Source organism: Oryctolagus cuniculus, chromosome 13 (genome assembly GCF_051225735.1).
Source record: "Oryctolagus cuniculus isolate XC-2025 breed Fujian yellow rabbit chromosome 13, ASM5122573v1, whole genome shotgun sequence".
NCBI classification, from domain to species: Eukaryota; Metazoa; Chordata; class Mammalia; order Lagomorpha; family Leporidae; genus Oryctolagus; species Oryctolagus cuniculus.
This window is the reverse complement of record NC_142879.1, coordinates 57,793,485-57,814,828: the sequence shown is the minus strand read 5'-3', so window position 1 is coordinate 57,814,828 and position 21,344 is coordinate 57,793,485. Positions and strand designations below refer to the sequence as shown.

The 21,344-nt window shown below is 40.3% G+C and overlaps 2 protein-coding genes across 2 annotated transcripts in view; one reads left to right on the top strand and one right to left on the bottom strand.

The window, feature by feature from the left end:
• CHRM3 (cholinergic receptor muscarinic 3) overlaps nt 1–19,114 on the top strand; it is a 613,968-nt gene extending 594,854 nt beyond the window's left edge. The window contains exon 5 of the transcript XR_011381528.2: nt 18,626–19,114. The gene's annotated coding sequence lies outside the window, so the exon portion shown is untranslated. The remainder of the gene's footprint in view (nt 1–18,625) is intronic.
• Nucleotides 1–21,344, bottom strand: part of LOC149122611 (formin-2-like) — a 42,214-nt gene that overhangs the window by 8,136 nt on the left and 12,734 nt on the right. Inside the window, exon 3 of the mRNA XM_089312298.1 lies at nt 19,368–19,515. Coding sequence (XP_089168424.1) covers nt 19,368–19,515 — 148 coding nt within the window. The remainder of the gene's footprint in view (nt 1–19,367; nt 19,516–21,344) is intronic.

Below are 21,344 nucleotides of genomic sequence, written 5' to 3'. Positions count from 1 at the left end.
GTGTACACACCAGTGCTGGAAGCCTAGGTAAGACAGGGCACTCACCCAGCACCACTGTAGCAGCCGCCGCCACCCCTCCCCCAACCCACCCTGGGATGGACACTGAGACACGCACAACTGAGTTGGGGAGGAAATAGAAAACGGAACAGAGTGAGTAGTGCCTGTGGAAAGAGTGCGCGATTCAGGGGGACGAATTGAGGGACTAAACAAGCGAGGATCCCTCCCCCAAGTCGGAGCTGCAGCAGGCGGGAAGCAGCCATCTTGTTTGTTTACATTCAGGCTTAAAGGAGAACTGCCTCTGCCTCCGCACTAACCTTCGGAGGCAGAGCCCAAAGGTGGAGTGGAGCAACACAACACTCCTTGTGCAGGGAGCGAGGGAGGGCAGCTCAAAGCCCTGACACCAGTCTACTCAAGTTACCAGAAAAAAAAAAATTGAATAGTGCCTGTGAGAAGAGGGCAGGATCCAGGGGACAAACTGAGGGATCAATAACGCCAGGATCCTTAGGACTGCCCAACCCACAATCAGAGCTGCAGCGGGCAGAGTGCAGCCATCTTGTTTGTTTACATTCGGGCTTAAAGAAGGCTGGCCTCTGCTCCGAAGGAGGAAGCAGCAGGGCCGGCGGAGTCCAAAGGTGGTCTGGAGCTACTTGACACTCCTCATGCAGGAGGTGCAGTGAAAGAGAGTGGCTGACCAACGAACCCCAGGCACAGACACGTAAGGGCGAACATAAGAAAAAGGAAACCGGCCCCCCAAGGGGCGGAGATTGGCACCTCAAAGCCCTGACACCAGCCCACTCAAGTTACAAAAAATAAATAAATAAGTAAAAAATAAACAAACAAACTCTAGAAGGCAGATCAGCCTGCTTACACTGGATATTGGTACAGACTCACAGCAGCCCATAGCAGAGGGAAATCAACCTGAAAAACCACCCAGACGGAATGCCAAAAAAACAAAACAAAAACCCACAATAAGAATATAGAAGAACATATAAACTCGCCAATGGAGCAGGCTAAACCAACCATAACAGAGGCTAAAGAAGAAGAAGAATTTGAAACTATGCCAGAAAAAGAATTCAGAAAATTAATAATCAGAATACTTAGAAATAATGAGAAACAGTGTTGAGAGCTGAACAAAAAACAAGCCCAAGGATTAGAGATCCTAAAGAGAAGCCAGAATGAAATACTGGAAATGAAAAACTCAATTGACCAAGTAAAAAACACCATGGAATCCCTCGGAAATCGAACAGATGAAATAGAAGACAGAATATCAGAATTCGAAGACAAACTTCCAGAAATAATACAGTCAGTTCAAACACAGGAAGAAGAAATTAAAAAATTAAAAAATATGGTCGGAGACCTACAAGATTCAATCAACCTGTGTAATGTTCGGATAATAGGAGTCCCTGAGGGGGTGGAAAGAGAGAATGGATTGGAAGGTGTTTTCAATGAAATAATATCAGGAAACTTCAAACAAAGGCAGCTGGATAACAACAGGCAAATTCAACAGATAGCCAGGACTCCAAACAGGGTAGACCAGAAGAGAAATTCACCACGATACACTGTGGCAACACTCAGCTCAGAGACACACAAAGAACAAATCCTAAAATGTGCCAGAGAAAAATGACAAATCACATTCAGGGGTAAGTTAATCAGACTCACCCCAGACTTCTCATCACAAACACTACAGCCAAGGAGACAATGGCATGATATATTTCAAGTTTTAAAAGACAAACAATGCCAACCTAGAATACTATACCCTGCAAAGCTATCATTTATGAATGAAGGGGAAATAAAGATCTTCCAAGACAAACAGAAACTGAAAGAATTTGTATCCACGCGTCCAACCCTACAACACTTGCTCAAAGACGTGCTGCACACAGAAATACAAAAACAAGAACTTCACTACAAAAAAAGCGAATCTAGAATAACCTACAAACAAAGTTCAAAATACATAAACAGCTCGTTTAGGAAACATGAATGGGGAAAGACAGTACTTCACAGTAATCACTGAATGTAAATGGTCTTAATTCTACTACCAAAAGACATAGACTAGCTGATTGGATCAAGAAAGAGAATCCATCTATATGCTGCCTTCAGGAGACACACCTTATCAGCAAAGATGCACGCAGACTGAAAGTGAAAGGATGGAAAAAGATACTCCAAGCTAACAGAAATCAAAAAAGAGCTGGTGTGGCCATCCTGATATCATACAAAATAGACTTTAACATAAAAACTATTAAAAGAGACAGAGAAGGGCACTATATAATGATTAAAGGATCTATCCAACAGGAAGACATTACTATTATAAATGTATACGCACCTAATTACAGGGCACCTGGCTACCTGAAAGAATTACTAAAGGATTTAAAGGGAGATATAGATTCAAATACAATAGTACCAGGGGACTTCAACACCCCACTCTCACCAATGGACAGATCAACCAGTCAGAAATTCAACAAGGAAACAACAGAGTTAATTGACGCTATAGACCAAATAGACCTAGTAGATATCTTCAGAACCTTCCCTCCACAGCAGTTCACGTATTTCTCCCCAGTACATGGAACATTCTCTAGGATTGACCATATGCTAGGCCATAAAGGGAGCCTCAACAAATTCAAAAAAATTGAAACTATACCATGCAGCTTCTCAGACCATAGCACAGTGAAACTCGAAATCAACAACCCAAGAATCTCTACACCATATGCAAATATATGGAGAATGGACAACATGATCCTAAATGAACAGTGGGTCATCGAAGAAATTAAAAGAAATCAAAAGATTTCTAGAAACAAATGAAAATGATAACACAACCTATCAAAACCTGTGGGACACAGCAAAAGCAGTGCTAAGAGGAAAGTTTATAGCAATTGGTGCCTACATCAAGAAGCTGGAAAGGAACCAAACAAATGAACTCTCTATGCACCTCAAGGATTTAGAAAAACAGCAGCAAATCAAGCCCAAATCCACAAGGAGGAAAGAAATACTAAAGATCAGAGAAGAAATAAACAGAATGGAAACAAAAAAAAAAATACAAAAAATCACAAAACCAGGAGCTGGTTCTTTGAAAAAATAAACAAAATCGACACACCATTGGCCCAACTAACCAAAAAAAGGAGAGAGAAGACCCAAATCTGTAAAATCAAAGATAGTAGTGGAAATGTAACGACACAACAGAAATAAAAAGAATCATCAGAAACCACTACAAAGAGATGTATGCTAACAAATTGGGGAACCTGGAAGAAATGGATAGATTCCTGGACACATACAACCTTCCTAAACTTAGCTGTGAAGATACAGAAAATCTAAACAGACCCATAACCATGGAAGAAATTGAATCAGTAATGAACGCACTACCAAAAAAGAAGAGCCCAGGACTGGATGGCTTCACCGCCGAATTTTACCAGACATTTAGAGAACAACTAACCCGTTCTTCTCAAGTTATTCAAAACAATTGGAAGGGAGGGAATCCTCCCAAATTCTTTCTACGAAGCCAATATCACCTTAATTCCTAAGCCCAGAAAAGACACAACAGAGAAAGAAAACTACAGACCTATTTCCCTGATGAACATAGGTGCAAAAATACTCAACAAAATCCTGGCAAACCGAATCCAACTGCACTTAAGAAAGATCATTCACCCGGACCAAGTGGGATTTATCCCTGGTATGCAGGGATGGTTCAATATTCGAAAATCAATCAATGTAATACATCACATTAATAAATTGAGAAACAAAAATCATATGATTATCTCAATAGATGCAGAGAAAGCATTTGACAAAATACAACACCCTTTCATATGAAAACCCTAAGGAAATTGGGGTTAGAAGGAACATTCCTCAACACAATTAAGGCAGTCTATTATAAACCAATGGCCAGCATCATATTGAATGGGGAAAAGTTGGGGGCATTTCCATTGAAAACTGGCACCAGACAGGGATGCCCACTCTCACCACTGCTATTCAATATAGTTCTAGAAGTGTTAGCCAGGGCCATCAGGCAAGAAAAAGAAATTAAAGGGATACAAATGGGAAAGGAGGAAGTTAAACTATCCCTATTTGCAGATGACATGATACTATATATAGGGGACCCGATAAACTCCTATAAGAGACTATTGGAACTCATAGAAGAGTTTGGTAAATTAACAGGATACAAAGTCAACGCTCAGAAATCAACAGCCTTTGTATACACAGATAATGCCAGGGCCGAGGAAGAACTTCTAAGATCAATTCCATTCACGATAGCCACAAAAACAATAAAGTACCTTGGAATAAATTTAACCAAGGATGTCAAAGACCTCTATGATGAAAATTACAAAACACTAAAGAAAGAAATAGAAGATGACACAAAAAAATGGAAAAACCTGCCATGCTCATGGATCGGAAGAATCAATATTATCAAAATGTCCATTCTCCCAGAAGCAATTTACAAGTTCAATGCAATATCAATCAAAATACCAAAGTCATTCTTCAAAGACCTAGAAAAATTGATGCTGAAATTCATATGGAGAAACAGGAGACTGAGAATAGCTAAAGAAATCCTTTACAATAAAAGCAAGGCCGGAGGCATCACAATTCCAGACATCAAGACATACTACAGGGCAGTTATAATCCAAACAGCCTGGTCCTGGTACAAAAACAGATGGATAGACCAATGGAACAAAATAGAAACACCGGAGATCAATCCAAACATCTATAACCAACTCATATTCGACAAAGGACCTAAAACCAACCCCTGGAACAAGGACAGCCTCTTCAACAAATGGTGCTGGGAAAACTGGATGTCCACATGTCAAAGTATAAAGCAAGACCCCTACCTTACACCTTATACAAAAATCCACTCAACATGGATCAAAGAACTAGAGATGCGCCACCACACCATGAAACTAATTGAGAGCATAGGGGAAACCCTTCAAGATATTGGAACAGGCCAAGAATTCCTGGAGAAGACCCCAGAGGCACGAGTAATCAAAGATAAAATAAACCAATGGGATTACCTCAAATTGAAGAGTTTCTTTACAGCAAAGAAAACAGGAAAGTGAAGAGGCAACCAACAGAATGGGAGAAGTTATTCGCAAACTACACAACAGATAAAGGATTAACAACTAGAATCTATAAAATGATCAAAAAACACCACAAAATCAAAACAAACAACCCAATAAAAAAATGGGCCAAGGACCTTAACAGACATTTTTCAAAAGAGGAAATCCAAATGGCCAACAGACACATGAAAAAATGCTCAGGATCCCTAGCCATCAGGGAAATGCAGATCAAAACCACAATGAGGTTTCACCTCGCTCCGGTTAGATTGGCTTACATACAGAAATCAACCAACAACAGATGCTGGCGAGGATGTGGGGTAAAAAGGACACTAATCCACTGTTGGTGGAAATGCAAATTGGTAAAGCCACTATGGAAGACAATTTGGAGAGTCCTCAGAAACCTGAATATAGCACTACCACAGGACCCTGCCATCCCACTCCTTGAAATTTACCCAAATGGAATTAAAGGGGAGAAAAAAAAGAGCCATTTGCACCTCAATATTTGTTGCAGCTCAATTCACAATAGCTAAGACATGGAATCAACCTAAATGTCCATCAACGGATGACTGGATAAAGAAACTATGGGATATGTACTCTATGGAACACTATACAGCAGTAAAAAACAATGAAATCCGGGCATTTACAACAAAATGGAGGAAGCTGGAAAACATCATGCTGAGTGAAATAAGCCAGTCCAAAAGGGACAAATATCATATGTTCTCCCTGATCAATGGCAACTAAATGAGCTTCTAAAATGATACCCATTGAAGTGAAATGGACACTATGAGAGACAATGACATGATCAGCCCTTGTCTAGACTGTTGAGGAACAACTTACTATTTTATTCCTTTTACTATTTTTATTGTTGTTGTTGTTGCTGCTCTGTTTGTTCTACATAAGACCACTGGTTGAACTCTGTAATCAATGCACAATCATTCTTAGGCATTTAGAATTAACAGAAAAGTGATCTCTGTTAAACATAGGAGTGGGAATAAGAGAGGGAGGAGATATACAGGTTGGCACATGCTCACTCGGACTTACCTCCAATGGTGGAACTAGAAATGTGCCAGGGGATTTCAACTCAATCTTACCAAGGAGGCAGGTACCAATGCCAACGCACTTGGTAAAGTGATAAGTATAAATATACAACCAATCAAAAAGATAGGGTATATGTCTATGAGATTTTACAAATAACACCAGTGTAAGCAACTAATGAAGGATAGAATTAAAAGGGAGAGAATGATCCCGCGGGGGAAACAGGACACAAAGCAGACTCATAGAATGGCAGCACTCCTGCATCAGAATCAACCCTTGGGACATTCGGATCTGACTAAAAGGTCCATGAAGAGTCTCACAGGCATGGAAAGCCATGACACGGTGGCAAAAAACAATCTAAATGAAAGATTCTGGTGAACAAGACCCCAGCAGAAGGAACAGGCCATCAAGGAGAGAGGCGCCTTTCTCTGAAGGGAGGAAGGAACCTCCACTGTGATATGGCCTTGACTAAACAAGTTCAGAGTCAGTGAACTCAAGGGGCTTCCATAGCCTAGACAGCTCATAGCTAGAGTCTCAGGTGATTGCTGACGTCATAAATAAGAGTGCCAATTGTTAAATCAACAATGGGAGTCACTGGGTACATGCCCCCCATGTAGGATCTCTGTCCTTAATGTGTTCTACTATGAAACTTAAAAACAACACTACCAGTAGAACAATGCCCTATACCTTGTGTGGTTGTGTGAGTACAGCCTGTTGAAATCCTTGCTTAGTATATACTAAGTTGATCTTCAGTATATGAAGGTAATTGAAAATGAAACGTGATGAAGGGCGGGATGGGAGAGGGAGTGGGAGAGGGGAGGGCCATGGGAGGGAGGGAGGTTGGGGGAGGGGAGCCACAACAATACAAAAGTTGCACTTTGTAAATTCATATTTTTTAAATAAATAAAAAAACTATATAACAAAAAAAAGAAAGAAAAAAAGAACTTAATACTTTACCCTTTTAGTATTTTTTTATGTTCTACTTAAAACTATGGTTGAACTCTGTAATTAATACACAATTACTCTTAGGTGTTTAATTAATGCTATAACTAGTACTCAAATGTTATTTTACACTTTGTGTTTCTGTGTGGGTGCAAACTCTTGAAATCTTTACTTAATATATGCTAAATTGATCTTCTATATATAAAGATAATTGAAAATTAATCTTGATGTGAATGGAAGGGGAGAGGGAGTGGGAGAGGGGAGTGTTGTGGGTGGGAGGGAAGTTATGGGGGTGGGGAAGCTATTGTAATCCATAAGCTGTACTTTGGAAATTTATGTTCATTAAATAAAATAAAATATATTAAAAAAGAAAAAAAACATAAGATACAGTCATGCATAAATACTGTAAATTATCTTTGGCCATGAGACCTTGGTAAATGCTAATAAAGGTACTTCTTGAATGGAACACAGAGTTACCAAAGCTTCTGCATAGTTCATTGCTCAGTGTTCAAGTCATAGCAATAAATAACTTGTGAGACTGAATTCAATCATCTCACACTGGGTGTCAGACAGAAAGCCAACATGGAATGTTAAAAGAGGACAAGTGAGATGTAGAAAACAGGAAAGTATGAGTTTCTTGATCTGAACGCTTTGTGGGGGCCTGAAGGCAATTGGAAAGTCATACACGGGATTTATTTGCACAGTTGCAAAAGACTCAAATTGTTATGTGTAACTTACTTATCAGGTAAGAAACCCACCCATATGTGCAGCATTTATACTTAACACAGTGTTGTTATTGTTGTTTTCTACTTTATCTCACATATGTAACTACTGAGAAGTATCAAAGTGACTTGGCAAAGCTGGAGATCAAGAACACCTAGGATATATGGCTCATGCCAGCAAGGAGCTTTGAACATCACATATATAAGGCAAAACTTAAAAGATGGAGTTGGGGCCAATGTTCTGATGCAGCAGGTTAAGCTGCTGCCAGCAATGCTGGCATCTCATATCGATGCTAATTGGAGTCCTGGTTACTCCACTCCCAATCCAGCTTCCTGCTAATGTGCCTAAAAAGTAGCAGAAGATGGCCCAAGAACTTGGGCTCCTGCAACTCATGTAAGAGACTCAGGTGGAGCTCCAGGTTCATGGCTTCAGTCTGACCCAGTCCCAGCTGTTGAAGCTGGTTGATGGGAGATCTCTCTCTCTTTCTCTCTCTCTCTCTCTGTATTTGGCTCAAGGAAGACATCACTCATTACTAAAATTTGCTCACCGCAACACAACGCTGAGAAATGGTTCAGGTAAGCTGGCGCTGCGGCTCAATAGGCTAATCCTCCGCCTTCGGTGCCGGCACACCGGGTTCTAGTCCTGGTCGGGGCACCAGATTCTGTCCTGGTTGCCCCTCTTCCAGGCCAGCTCTGCTATGGCCCAGGAGTGCAGTGGAGGATGGCCCAAGTCCTTGGGCCCTGCACTCACATGGGAGACCAGAAGAAGCACCTGGCTCCTGGCTTTGGATCAGCATGGTGTGCCGGCCGCAGCGCGCCTGCTGTGGTGGCCATTGGAGGATGAACCAATTGCAAAAGGAAGACCTTTCTGTCTCTCTCTCTCACTGTCCTCTCTGCCTGTCAAAAAAAATGGTTCAGGTAAAGAATGCTTGGATCTTACTTTCTGGTTACACCTATATTTATTTATAAGAGGATGAGAAAACCATACTGGAGTATTAGCTGGTATTACCAAATACCTATACCATGGCTTTCTCCTCCACTCCTTCTATAGTTTAAGAAAACCACCTTTTTCTTTTTTTAAATAACAGGTCCAGAGATGGGTGAATTTTGTTAGAAAGCAAAATTTCCATTTTCAGTAGCCCCTCTAGGAGGTAACAAATCTTACTCTGGTGTTTTGTTCTGAGTAGTTCAGATCAGCTGAAGCTAACACTTGTAAAGGACTTAGCAGTCTTTCCTGAGAAGTGAACCATAAGCATGTTTTAACCAATTGTGTGCCTATTGGTGGACTCATCATCTTATCCCGAGTGCTGATTTTCAATGTTTAATTGATATAAACAAATTCCTTTTCTCTCTTAAAAATGACTGTGCTGTGGTGCAGGGGTGAAAGCCTCCACCTGCAGCGCCGGCATCCCATATGGGCACTGGTTCAAGTCCTGGCTGCTCCTCTTCTGATCCAGCTCTCTGCTATGGCCTGGGAAAGCAGTAGAAGATGGCCCAAGTCCTTGGGCCCTGCACCCACATGGGAGACCCAGAAGAAGCTCCTGGCTCCTGGCTTCAAATTGGCCCAGCTCCAGCCATTGCGGCCATCTGGGGAGTGAACCAGTGGATGGAAGACCCCTCTCTCTCTCATATATATGACGTATATTATAATATATAATAATTATATATCATATTCTGGTTAACTCTCCAAAAGGCCACAATGGCTGCAGCTGGATCCATCCAAAGCCAGGAGCCAGCAGGCAGGAACCAGGAGCTTCTTCCAGGTCTCCCACATGGGTACAGGGGCCTAAGCACTTAGGCCATCTTCCACTGCTTTATCAGGTCATAAGCAGAGAGCTGGATTGGAAGAGAAGCAGCCAGGACATGAAAAGGCACCAATACGGGATACCCGCACCACGGGTGGAGGATTAGCCTGTTATGCCACAGCACCAGCCCCTTCTTATCACTCTTATTCAGTAGAACATAAGCTTCATGAAAGTAGGCATTTTTGCTGATTCCCCTGGGCCCCTCCCCACAAATCTCCAGCATCCAAAATAGTACCTGGCACGTTCTCTGTAGATGCTTTAAACATTTGTTAAGTAATTGTAGGAGTGAATCAAAGAACAAATGAAAACTCAAAAGAATGAATGAAAATGGATGGCACCAAGGAAAGGAGGGTTGCATCCAGGGGGAGAAAAGATTTTAGAACAAGTATTGCAGGCACTACCTTGCCTTCCACTACTTCCCGGACTTCAGCTAAGTGCATATCTTTCTTCTTAAAAAATAAAAAACAAAAATAAAAAAATGTGTTTATTTATTTGAAAGAGTTACAGAAAGAGAAGGAGAGAGAGAGAGAGAGGGAGGGAAAGAGAGAGAGAGAGAATGAATATATCTTCCATTCACTGGTTCACCCCCCAAATGGTCTCAACAGCGAGGTCTGAGCCAGGCTGCAGCCAGGAGCTTTATCCAGGTCTCCCCATTGGATGCAGGGGTCCAAGCACTAGGGCGATCTTCTGCTGTTTTTCCGAGGTCATTAGTAAGGAGCCGGATCAGAAGCAGAGCAGCCAGTACTTAAGCCAGCACCCATATAGGACACTGGCATTGTAGCCAGTGCCTTAAGTGCCTACGCTAAAACATCAGCTCCTAAGTGTATATGTTTCAAAACAAAAATCATAGAGAATAGTGTGAATTAGTCACCTAACCCATGGATGTCACAGTGGCAATGGAATATAAATAAATGCTCTTGAAATATAGCCATTTCCCTAGGCAAATACTATTTAGTAAGTAAAAATGGGATTCTTATCTGTTACACTGACAAATCTCTACTCTGAACTTATTACTAAAGTTAGTCAAAGCCAAATAAGATTTTTAACATCAAAGCTAGTAAGTTAATATTAAGGCAAAACCAAACTCCAGAACACTGATTTTATATTTTATAAATATATATTTTATGTTTTATACTGATTTCTCATGGCTTCAAAATCCTCCTGAACACAAAGGACTCAAAACATGTTCTGGCTTTATACTGATAAAGGACATTTTCTCTTTTCCTTTCTATTGAGATAGTATAGTAACAACCCACAAGACTTGCTGATGATACACAAAGAGTTCTCTGCATTATAAATGTATATGGGGGCTTGTGCTAGGGCGTAGCAGATAAAGCTGCCACCTGCAGTGCCAGCATCCCATATGGACTTCAGTTCAAGTCCCGGCTGCTCCACTTCTGATCCAGCTCTCTGTTATGGCCTGGGAAAGTAGTAGAAGATGGCCCATGTCCTTGAGCCCTTGCACCTGCATGGGAGACCTGGAAGAAGCCCTGGATCTTGTCTTTGGATCAGCACAGCCCCAGCCATTGTAGCCATCTGGGGAGTGAACCAGCAGATAGAAGACCTCTCTCTCTCTCTGCCCCTGCCTCTCTAACTCTGCCTTTCAAATAAATACATAAATCTTTTAAAAGATGTATATGATGCTTCTAGCTTTTTTTCCACAGTCCCTGACCTGATAATTTTCCCAAAAAGTAAGTTTCTGAGCTCTGATGGTAAATAATCATAAGTGCAGCTTAGCAGAACAATGTAATTAAAAACAATGTCTACTAGAAAGATGCATCAAAAATTCCCTGAAGACTTAACAACCAAACTTTTAATTTCCCTGCGTCTTCATTTAATGAATACTTGAATGCATTCCCCAAGCCTTTCATTATGCTTTTCATTTCCTTGAATCCATGCGTTAAATCTTTTAGGACAAATTTATTTTTTTTTTCAATTTTTATTTATTTTTTTTTTTGATAGGCAGAGTGGACAGTCAGAGAGAGAGACAGAGAGAGAAAGGTCTTCCTTTGCCGTTGGTTCACCCTCCAATGGCCGCCGCTGCAGCCGGCGCACCGCGCTGATCCGATGGCAGGAGCCAGGATCCAGGTGCTTTTCCTGGTCTCCCATGGGGTGCAGGGCCCAAGCACCTGGGCCATCCTCCACTGCACTCCCTGGCCATAGCAGAGAGCTGGCCTGGAAGAGGGGCAACCGGGACAGAATCCGGCGCCCCGACCGGGACTAGAACCCGGTGTGCCGGCGCCGCAAGGTGGAGGATTAGCCTATTGAGCCACGGCGCCGGCTTTAGGACAAATTTAATCACAAGCTGGAATATGTAAGTTCTAGAAGGTCAAGATCAAAGAGATGTACAGAATAACTCTACTGCAAACAAATGGAAAATGAATACAAACTGAGATGAAGAAAAACAAATGTTAAGGAAAAGGAAAAGTAACAAAGTGAAAAAAGAAGGGAAAACAGAAGAAAGAGGGCACAGAAAGAAGAATGCAGATAAGAGAAAGAATTGCAAAAATTGGCAAGCATGCAGTAAAGATATCAGTGTGCTAGCAGCAAGTGTGAAGTAAAGTGGCTTCTGAGGAATAGTACAAGACTAGACACTGGAAAGGTGTATTTGAGGAATCAGCTTAGCCCTAATGTTCACAGAACTCCCTAAATCAAAGCTACCACTGCTCACACAAACTCCAATGCACTTGCTACCAACAATCTCATCCTTTCAGGACCCAAGAACACTTTAAGGAATTGCTTTAACCCCATCTTGGTAGTGACAGACAACCCCACTAAAGAGTCACCAATCAGAATAGTTAAAGCGTAACTAGTGAGAACACTCTAGAAAGTATACTTCATAAATCTTTTTATTTTTCTTTATTTATTATTGACAGAGTTAGACAGTGAGAGAGAGAGACAGAGAGAAAGGTCTTCCTTCTGTTGGTTCACCCCACAAATGGCTGCCATGGCCAGTGCGCTGCACCGATCCGAAGCCAGGAGCCAGGAGCCAGGAGCCAGGTGCTTCCTCCTGGTCTCCCATGCGGGTGCAGGGCCCAAGCACCTGGGCCATCCTCCACTGCCTTCCCCAGCCACAGCAGAGAGCTGGCCTGGAAGAGGAGCAACTGGGACTGGATCCCAGGGTGCCAGGGCCACAGGCGGAGGATTAGCCAAGTGAGCCGCAGCCCCAGCCTAGAAGGTATACTTCAGATTGCCACTTCCTTCATTCATCATTTCTATAATCAGAAACTAGACTCTCTGAATAAAAATTATTATAGGGCAGGCATTTGGTATGGGGGTTAAGCCAGTACTCAGGACACTTGCATCCCATATTATTGATGTGCCTTTGTTTCGTCCCAGCTGTACTGTCAATTCCAGCTTCCTGCTAATGCACACCCTGGGAGGCAGTAAGTGATGGCTCAGACAGTTGGGTCCCTGGCACCCATGCAGGGACCCACATTGAGTTCCTGGCTCCAAGCTTTAGCCTGACCCAGCCCCAGCTATTGCAAGGCATTTAGGGAGTGAATCAGCACATGGAAAATCACTCCTTTTTGATCTGCACTCCTCATCCGCTCTCTCTCTCTCTCTGCCTTTCAAGTAAATAAAACATGTTATCACAAAAATTAAAAGAAAAAAGAAAGGAAGGAAGAAGGAGAAAGCGAAATATCATTGTATTCTGAGAATTGCAGGGACCAGTGTTGTGACATAGCAGGTTAGGCCACTGTGTGCAATGTCAGCAACCCATATGAGCATTGGTTCAAGCCCTAGATGCTTCCGATCCAGCTCCCTGCTAATGCACCTGGGAAAACAGCAGAAGATGGCCCAAGTTCTTGGACCCATGAACACACATGGGAGACTGGAATGTAGTTCCAGGCTCCCGGCTTTGGCCTGCCCCAGCTCTGGCCATTTTGGTCATTTGGGGAGTGAACCAGTTGGTGGAAGATAAGTATATCCCCCTGTGGATCACTGGAACTCTGCTTTTCAAATAAATAAATCTTTAAAATAATAATAATTGTACCTATGAAATACAGGAAATCTGTTCTCTTCGTATTAATAAAGTACTTTAAAAAGAGTAAAACACTTTTAAAAGCAAATTAATAAAAATTAAGCAGTCCCCAAATAGTTTTACATTTTAGTGAGAATGTACTTATGTAAAATTATTAATAGCTTCTTTCCCAATATCATCCACCATTTTGTTTCAATTCAGTCAATTCAACTGAAAAAGTAAGCATTAAACTTCATTTAAATAGGATGGATTATGATTAGATGCCTAATAAGTGGTAGATGTCTTTAATTCTGATAAAATGTCCTTCTGCAAATGAACATGAGGTTAAGCACATTTTCTTAAATGGAGTCAACTCTACGTTCTGGTTGCTTGATTATTTTATGGTATGGATCTGCCCTTCACTGACAACAAAAGATATGCACACCTAGGCCTTAATTAGCTAACAAGAAACAGCAGGACAATTTTACAAACATAAAAATTGATGCAGAAAATCAGAAATTCATTCATAAACTTTTCCATAATACATATTTTATATGAATTTTCTGAAGACTCCTTGTATACAGGAATTCAAAATCATTTTTTTCCTATTGAGAAGCACCTGGTATCCTCTTATCATGGAAGGATAAAGAAAAATTTCTTATGAAATAAAGAAGGCTGGAGCTAGCATTGTGGTGCAATGGATTAAGCCACCGCCTGTGACGCTGCCATCTCATGTGAGTGCTGGTTCAAAGTCATGGCTGCTCAACTTCTGATCTAGCTCCCTGCTAATGTTCCTGGGAGGGAGGTGGAAGATGGCCCAAATTCTTCGGTCTTTGACCCACATGGGAGACCTGGATGGAATTCCAGCACCTGGCTTCAGCTTGGCTCAGCCCCAACCAGTGTGGCCATTTGGGGAATGGACCAATGGACAGAAGATCTCTCTCACCATCTCTCTCTTGCTCTTTTTGTAATTGCCCTTCAAATAAATAGACCTTTAAGTAGACAAGGTTAAAAAATCATTTGCACAAAATAAATTTACCTCTTAATTCCATTTTCCACTAACTTTTAAAATATCCCTGTGTGTGTTTGTACAAAAAAATGGGGAATTATCTGTAGGAGATACTGTGCGGATCACATATTTTATCACTTCATTTAATGAGAAATTCAGAGAGGTAGAACACTATCAACCTTTCCTTGGCCCTGTATAGGATTTCTGCATTACCTCAACTAAGCACGTGTTAAAGTACTTGGACAGAACACATCTATTATATCCCACGGAAGCTCCTTTATTAAGAACCACGAGAGATACTTCTTCTGCATATTAAGGCTCAAAGTATGTTGCTCTCAATCCGATGGGCACTGTGGATGATTCAGGATTGTTGACATTGCCCTTTTTGCTTTGAAGCTGAGGGATAAATACCTAATTACCTTTAACAAAATACAGGTTTTGAGATACATTTAAATGTGTTAGCTTATCTCAATTTCCATTTATTGTTCCTTTTAGTTTGGTCCATATCTCTTTGTTATTCTTTTGTATACCATCTTAGATAATTATAAATTACTCAAATCTCTTTTGGAACAAAAGTGGATTAAAATTCAGTCAGTCAGCACATAAACATACTTTTTTAGGATTTCTGCTTAAATGTGTCAGCCATTATCTCTTTCCATTTATTTTCTTCAACAGTTCTCTGAGCCCAAGTTTTCTTCTAAAATCAATACTCCATTATTTCTTGGCCATTCACATTTTCAAAGAAACATATTGGACTTGATTTTCCAGAAATGAAGTAAGAAGGGTTAATTTCCTGTTCACATCTTCACACCCTGCTTCTGTTCCACATGAATTTGAAAGTTCAAATTAATTGTCTTATTAGTTTGTGTAAATCTGATAAATGGTCTTTGAAACTTGACACCGAGGCTATAAAATGGTCCAAAAACTAGTTTATCACACACAAAAAATTCCCACAAATCTTGCATTCATTTGTTCAGTTGACATTTTATTCATTTATGTCTTTCCCAACAAAAGTCATTATTCATTCATTCAAACACTGAACTATATACAATACCCCAAGAAATCTCAAAATACCAGAAGTCTACATGGAAGACATGTGTATATAAAAATAGATAAATTATGATACATAACTAATTGAGATGATAGAGATCTGAATAAAATGTGATAGTCCAACAAAGAGAACCACCATGGGTGTGGGAGGGTGGGTGTAGCAAGTAAGTCAGAGGAAATGAAGAGTGAAGATAAAGAATAAACAAGATAACCAGAAAGCATTTCTTCTTGTCAGTGCTTCTGTCACCAAGTTTTAAAGCAAATTGCATTCTAATTTCCTTTTCAGTCAGGCTATAGTCTTGAAAAGGTCAAGTTTAACACCTTCAGCTCATCTAAAAAGCCAGTGCTTAACTACACACAGGCCATTATGGGAGCCAAGAATTCACAGGAACCGCAGCCCTTCTGCAAGTCACTAATGGGGAGAGGCACCAAGACTTCACCTCAGCAAATGTGTATAAAGAATGGTCAGGTCCTTCCTCTACATATGCGGATGAAGAGAAACCTCTAACAGAAGGGATCACAGAAAAGTTAAAGTAAGATACATGAGAAAGGCAGAAGAAGCACCAGCACAAATAAGAATAGCTACACATGTAAATTAGTAACCAATTTTAAGAAGAGCTGGAAGGTATAAAAAGGCAAAAAAAAAAAAAAAAACACAAAAAACCACCAAGTTCTCAATTTTCTAAGATGGATCTGCAAGTTTTACTTCTTAAAAAACAAAAAAGAGTCATGGAACTCTTCTATGTAAATCAAAATTGAAAGGGGTCAATACTGCATGTAGTCGGCTTAACCAGGATGTCACTACACAGTAACATGTAAACCTCTGTTAATTACACAGCAAATACTAATGGCATTATCAAAGTGTGCAAGTGATATAAACACAGCAATAGATTCTCCGCAATGCTTTCTCTCATATATTAGAATTTCTCTCTTACGACTGTCCAACTTGAAGAGAGAAAGTGGTGAGTCTCCTTGGGAATGAAACTACCCAAAGGGAGAGTCTTCCAAACAGTCTTCCTGCTACAACAGGAAAAGTTCGGGAAGCATCATTAGATCACTTTGAACAAAAGAATGCTCTACAGCTTTGGGGGGCTTATAAAACAGATCAACTGGAGGAAAACAAGCCATGAAGCTAAATTACCTTCTACTTACCTTCATTATCCTCTTCAAGAATGCATAGTTTAAAAGGAGACAAGTCACTGTATTAAAAATTACTTGCTCTGATATTGTGCAAGTGACATCAAATAATGAAGAAAAATTTAGATTACAAACTTTATGGTCTCAATTCCAACTATCAACTTTTACCAAAGTAAAATTCAAATTCAGATTTCCATTTTTAATTATCTTCCTGTCAAGTGCTCCTCCAATATGCATAACAGTGACAAAATGTTCCATAACTTTTTAAAAGTATCCTAAAATTTTAGAATGTAAACATTTCAGTTAGGAAAATAAACATATAAAAAATGTAAATATCACCCTAATCAAGGATATAGGATAAAATTTAAGTTATAATTATCTCAATAAAATTGATAAATTCTTCTAATGGGATCAGTATTTTCAGTTGCGTATTTTTCCTTTCAAGACTAAAAATACTTTCATTCATTCTGGTACTACCATGCTGGAGTCCCCACATCTCTGCAGATCACTGCTTTAGGAGACTCCATCTTGGCCCTTGATTAACTGCTGAGCCTTAATGTGACAAGGGGGTCCTACAAGGAACATTTCCTATATTTCATCTCTTATTTGTTGATTATTTCAAGGAATACTAAGTAGTATTTTAAAACCACTGGATACTGAAAAAAGAGACATTTGAGGTCAAAGTTCCCATTCAGTACACTGGTGAAAAGAGGAAAGAGGAGGAATACTTCCTGAACACATCCCTCCAGAGATGGGGTTAAAAGCAGGAAGCTAGCTGGGTTCCTTATTGCAGAATTTTGGACATGTGGTGTGGGGTTGGGGGGATGGTGGAAAGCCTTGTGGCATGGAGGGTAAAGCCACCACCTGCAACACTGGCATCCCATATTGGCACCAGTTCTTGTCCTGGCTACTCCACTTCCAATTCAGCTCCTTGTTAATGACCTTGGCAAAGTAGAAGATGGCCCAAATGTTTGGGTCCTTACCACCCAAAGGGACCTGATGAAGCTTCTGGCCTCAACCTGGCTCAGTCCTGGCCATTGCAGCCATCTGGGCAGTGAATCAGCAAAAATATCAGACAAGGGACAAGAACAAGACTATACAGTTTTAAAGAGAACTCATGAGGAATGCAACAACATGAAATAATTGCAATAATAATTATAACAGTAAACACTAAGCCAGGTAGTGCAGTATTCTAGTGGTTCACACAAACACATATAATCCTCAAAACAGCCCTGTGTAGTGGCTGCTATTCTCATCATCATTTTTGAGATGAAGAAACTGAGTACAGTGGTAGGAAATGTGTCTGAGATCACAAAGCTGGTAAAAAAAAAAAAAAAGAGTCCAAGCTGCACACTCTTGGGTTCAGCTCTCTTGCTACCAATCCAGTTTACTTTTCTTAGGAGTATTTTCTCTTGTGAGCCAATGAGGAAAAAAAAATCAAAATTCTTAACTCTAATACCCATGCTACCACTTAGGAATATGCTGTCAGGATGAAAATTACAAATAGCCATTCTTCCCTTCTATTCAGTTGTCATTCATGCATCAGAAGTCAATAGTCCTAGTCTATCCAGAGAAAGTTGGAATTTACAACACAAAATGAAGAACAAAGGATAAAACAACAAAATTTCATAAAGCATTGTTACACAGATATGATGCTCAACTTTGGTGACAGGGTATTTTCCTAAAATCGGGCTTAGGGATCAATATCCTACTGAAATTCCTCCAAATGAAGTTGAGGCTAACCTCACACTATCTTCCCAGGCAAGACCACAAAATACTTCAAGACAACAAAAGGAACAAAGAGATAAAAGAACCAAAAGCAAAAGTTTAAAGAAAAAATACTTACATCTGAATACTGCATAATCCATTAATAACTACATAAAACTGAGATTTAATAAAACATATCTCTATCTTTTCTCTCTCAGGTATCTCCAAAAGAAAAGGAATAAGAAAAATACAAAGAAAGCAGTCAGTGAAGAGACTGACAGAAAAGAGACGGCGTGACCATCATTCTCTTTGAAGACAGTAGTCAGAAATGCCTCTTTGGGTCCAACTCATCCCAAATGCAATGTCAACCTCTGACCTCTAGGGCTGGCTCCAGCTGGATACCTTAGGGAAGTGGCTCTTAAACTTCAATGTACATCCGATCAATTATTGTTTCTAGCTATTGTGTATATTCCCCCTAAACTAGGGCGTTTCTGCTTTTCACATGTGAAACTTCTTATTTGGTGAAGTATTAAGACTTTTACTGTAATGTAAATTTAAAACATGTTGTCTCAAAAACTAAAAAGAAAAAGAAACAAAGGTAGAATGAAGGAGGGTGGAAGAAAGGAAATATCACTATGTTCTTAGACTTGTATGTATAAATCATATTGAGTCTGTTAACAATTAATTAAAATTAAAATTAAACATGAATTAAAAAACCCTTCAGTGTACAGAGTAATTACTGGAGAATTTCAGTATCTTGTCCTCCAACACTCTAACTTGGCTCCCTTGAATATGTGGCAGAAGAATCTTCAACTTAACAAGCCTCCAGTGATTTTAAGTCATTTGCAAATTCTACACTAAAAAACACTTAGAAAACAAGTGCACACTCACTACCCAGTGCGTACTGCAGAGATACATTATGCTGCCCAAGTTCAGAGCATCGCCGTTCCCACGTCCTACCTGTTTCGGCCTTCTTCGACCTGTGCTCTTCATGAGGAGGTTTTGATGATGGCCACACAGACGGGACTCTCCTGGGAAACTGCCCTTCTGTGTAATCCAGCGAGTGTGTGGGTTGACTAACGGCAGCCCAGGTGTAAAGTTGATCTTGCTATATTTAAAACAGAAAATAGTTAAATGCTATTAATTCAATCACAAAATAAACCTGGACTGATACACTGCAAAATCATGTCTATATAAGTCCCATAGACATACACACATATATAAAACATTGGGACGGCAATAGCGTCCTTGCCTTCAACAACAAAAGACCCAGGCAACTGATTTATCTTGGGTCCAAACTAGAAACTAATTAGGAAAGAAATCTTGACAAAGTAAATGAACCTCACAAGAATAAAAAAAATGGATGAGGATCTTCTGGCAAAGAAAGGCCTTGCCAACTGCCGACTAAGAATCTGGACAGAATGAGAAGAAGGCTCGGAACTACACCTAGCACCCAGAGATAAACTAGAAATCTCTCAAAGGAAGCTGCCTCAAGGAAAACTGCTCATTAGTATTTCAGAATAACAATATGTTTAACTTTTTTACAGTACATACACTCAAGATATCTATGCTGCGTATTGTCTTTGTGACATTTTTCTATTCATGTACATCTCCCTAGCACTTTTTGATCAACATCAGTAAAGCAAAGGGAACAAGAGAATCCTAGAAGTGAAATGAAAACTAAACACACACACATACAAACACACACACTACACAAATACTATAATCACCAGGTTGAGCTGCAAAATGCATGATTTAACCAATGGCAAATTGCTGCTGTCTCTGTAATTTGCTTAATTAATTTAAAAATGTATAACATGGGCTATTACAATAACAGTAATATAAAAATTTATGGATTGGGGCCAGTGCTGTGGCACAGCAGGTTAAAGCCCTGCCTGCAGTGCTGGCATCTCATATGTGTACTAGTTCGAGTCTTGGCTGCTCTACTTCCAATCCAGCTCCCTGCTAATGTTCCTGGGAAAGCAGTGGAAGATGGTCCAATTGCTTGGGCCCTGCACCCACGTGGGCTCTCCCCACGCCCCTTGCCCCCCGCAAAGAAGCTCCTAGTTCCTGACTTTGGATTGGCTCAGCTCTAGCCACTGCAGCCATTTGAGGAATGAACCAGCAGATGGAAGCCCCTTCTCTCTCTCCCTCTCTCTCGCTATGTCTCTATCTCTCTCTGTAACTCTTTCAAATAAATAAAACAGAATTCCTTTTTTATACAAATGTATGGATCAGTTAGTTTCAATTTTGGCCATAAATAAACATTCAGTTTGTGGGGTGAGCTAGGGTATTATCAACAAAAGGCTACATTTCAGAAGTGGCTAAGCATTTCAGCTACTCATATGTGATCAACACTGAAGCTTCACTATTTAGCTTACTGAACATCAGGAATAGCTTTTCATCAGTGAAATTAGTAGTTTATTTTACTAACCTGATGAATGTTAGATATGATATCTCACTGGAGAAACTGAAGTAATTTGATATAAATGAATCGGCTAAAATGTCAAAGAATACCCCATACTTGAATAGCTGAAGATTCAGGCAATGGAAGGTGTCAAGGCCATTGTGCCCTGATGGTGCTCATCCAGCCTGTAGTTTTGGAGGACATCTCCTTGCCTGTTGCCAATGACGGGGCTCAGAATCCTGCCTCATTCATGGCTGCATTACATGAATCTCACTTGCAAGCTGTAGTCAAGCATCTACTCAGGTGGTGAACCAGACATGCCCTGACCTCATAGGTATCCCATGCATACTAACATTGATCACGTAACATAAAATGTCTATGTGTTGGATGGAATTTCATTTGAGATTTTCTTTCATGACAGCTCAGTAAATCATTACACTGTATACAAAAATTAATTTAAAAAATGAATCAAAGACCTAAATGTAAGACCTAAAAATATAAAATGCTCAGAACAGAGGAAAAGCTTCCTG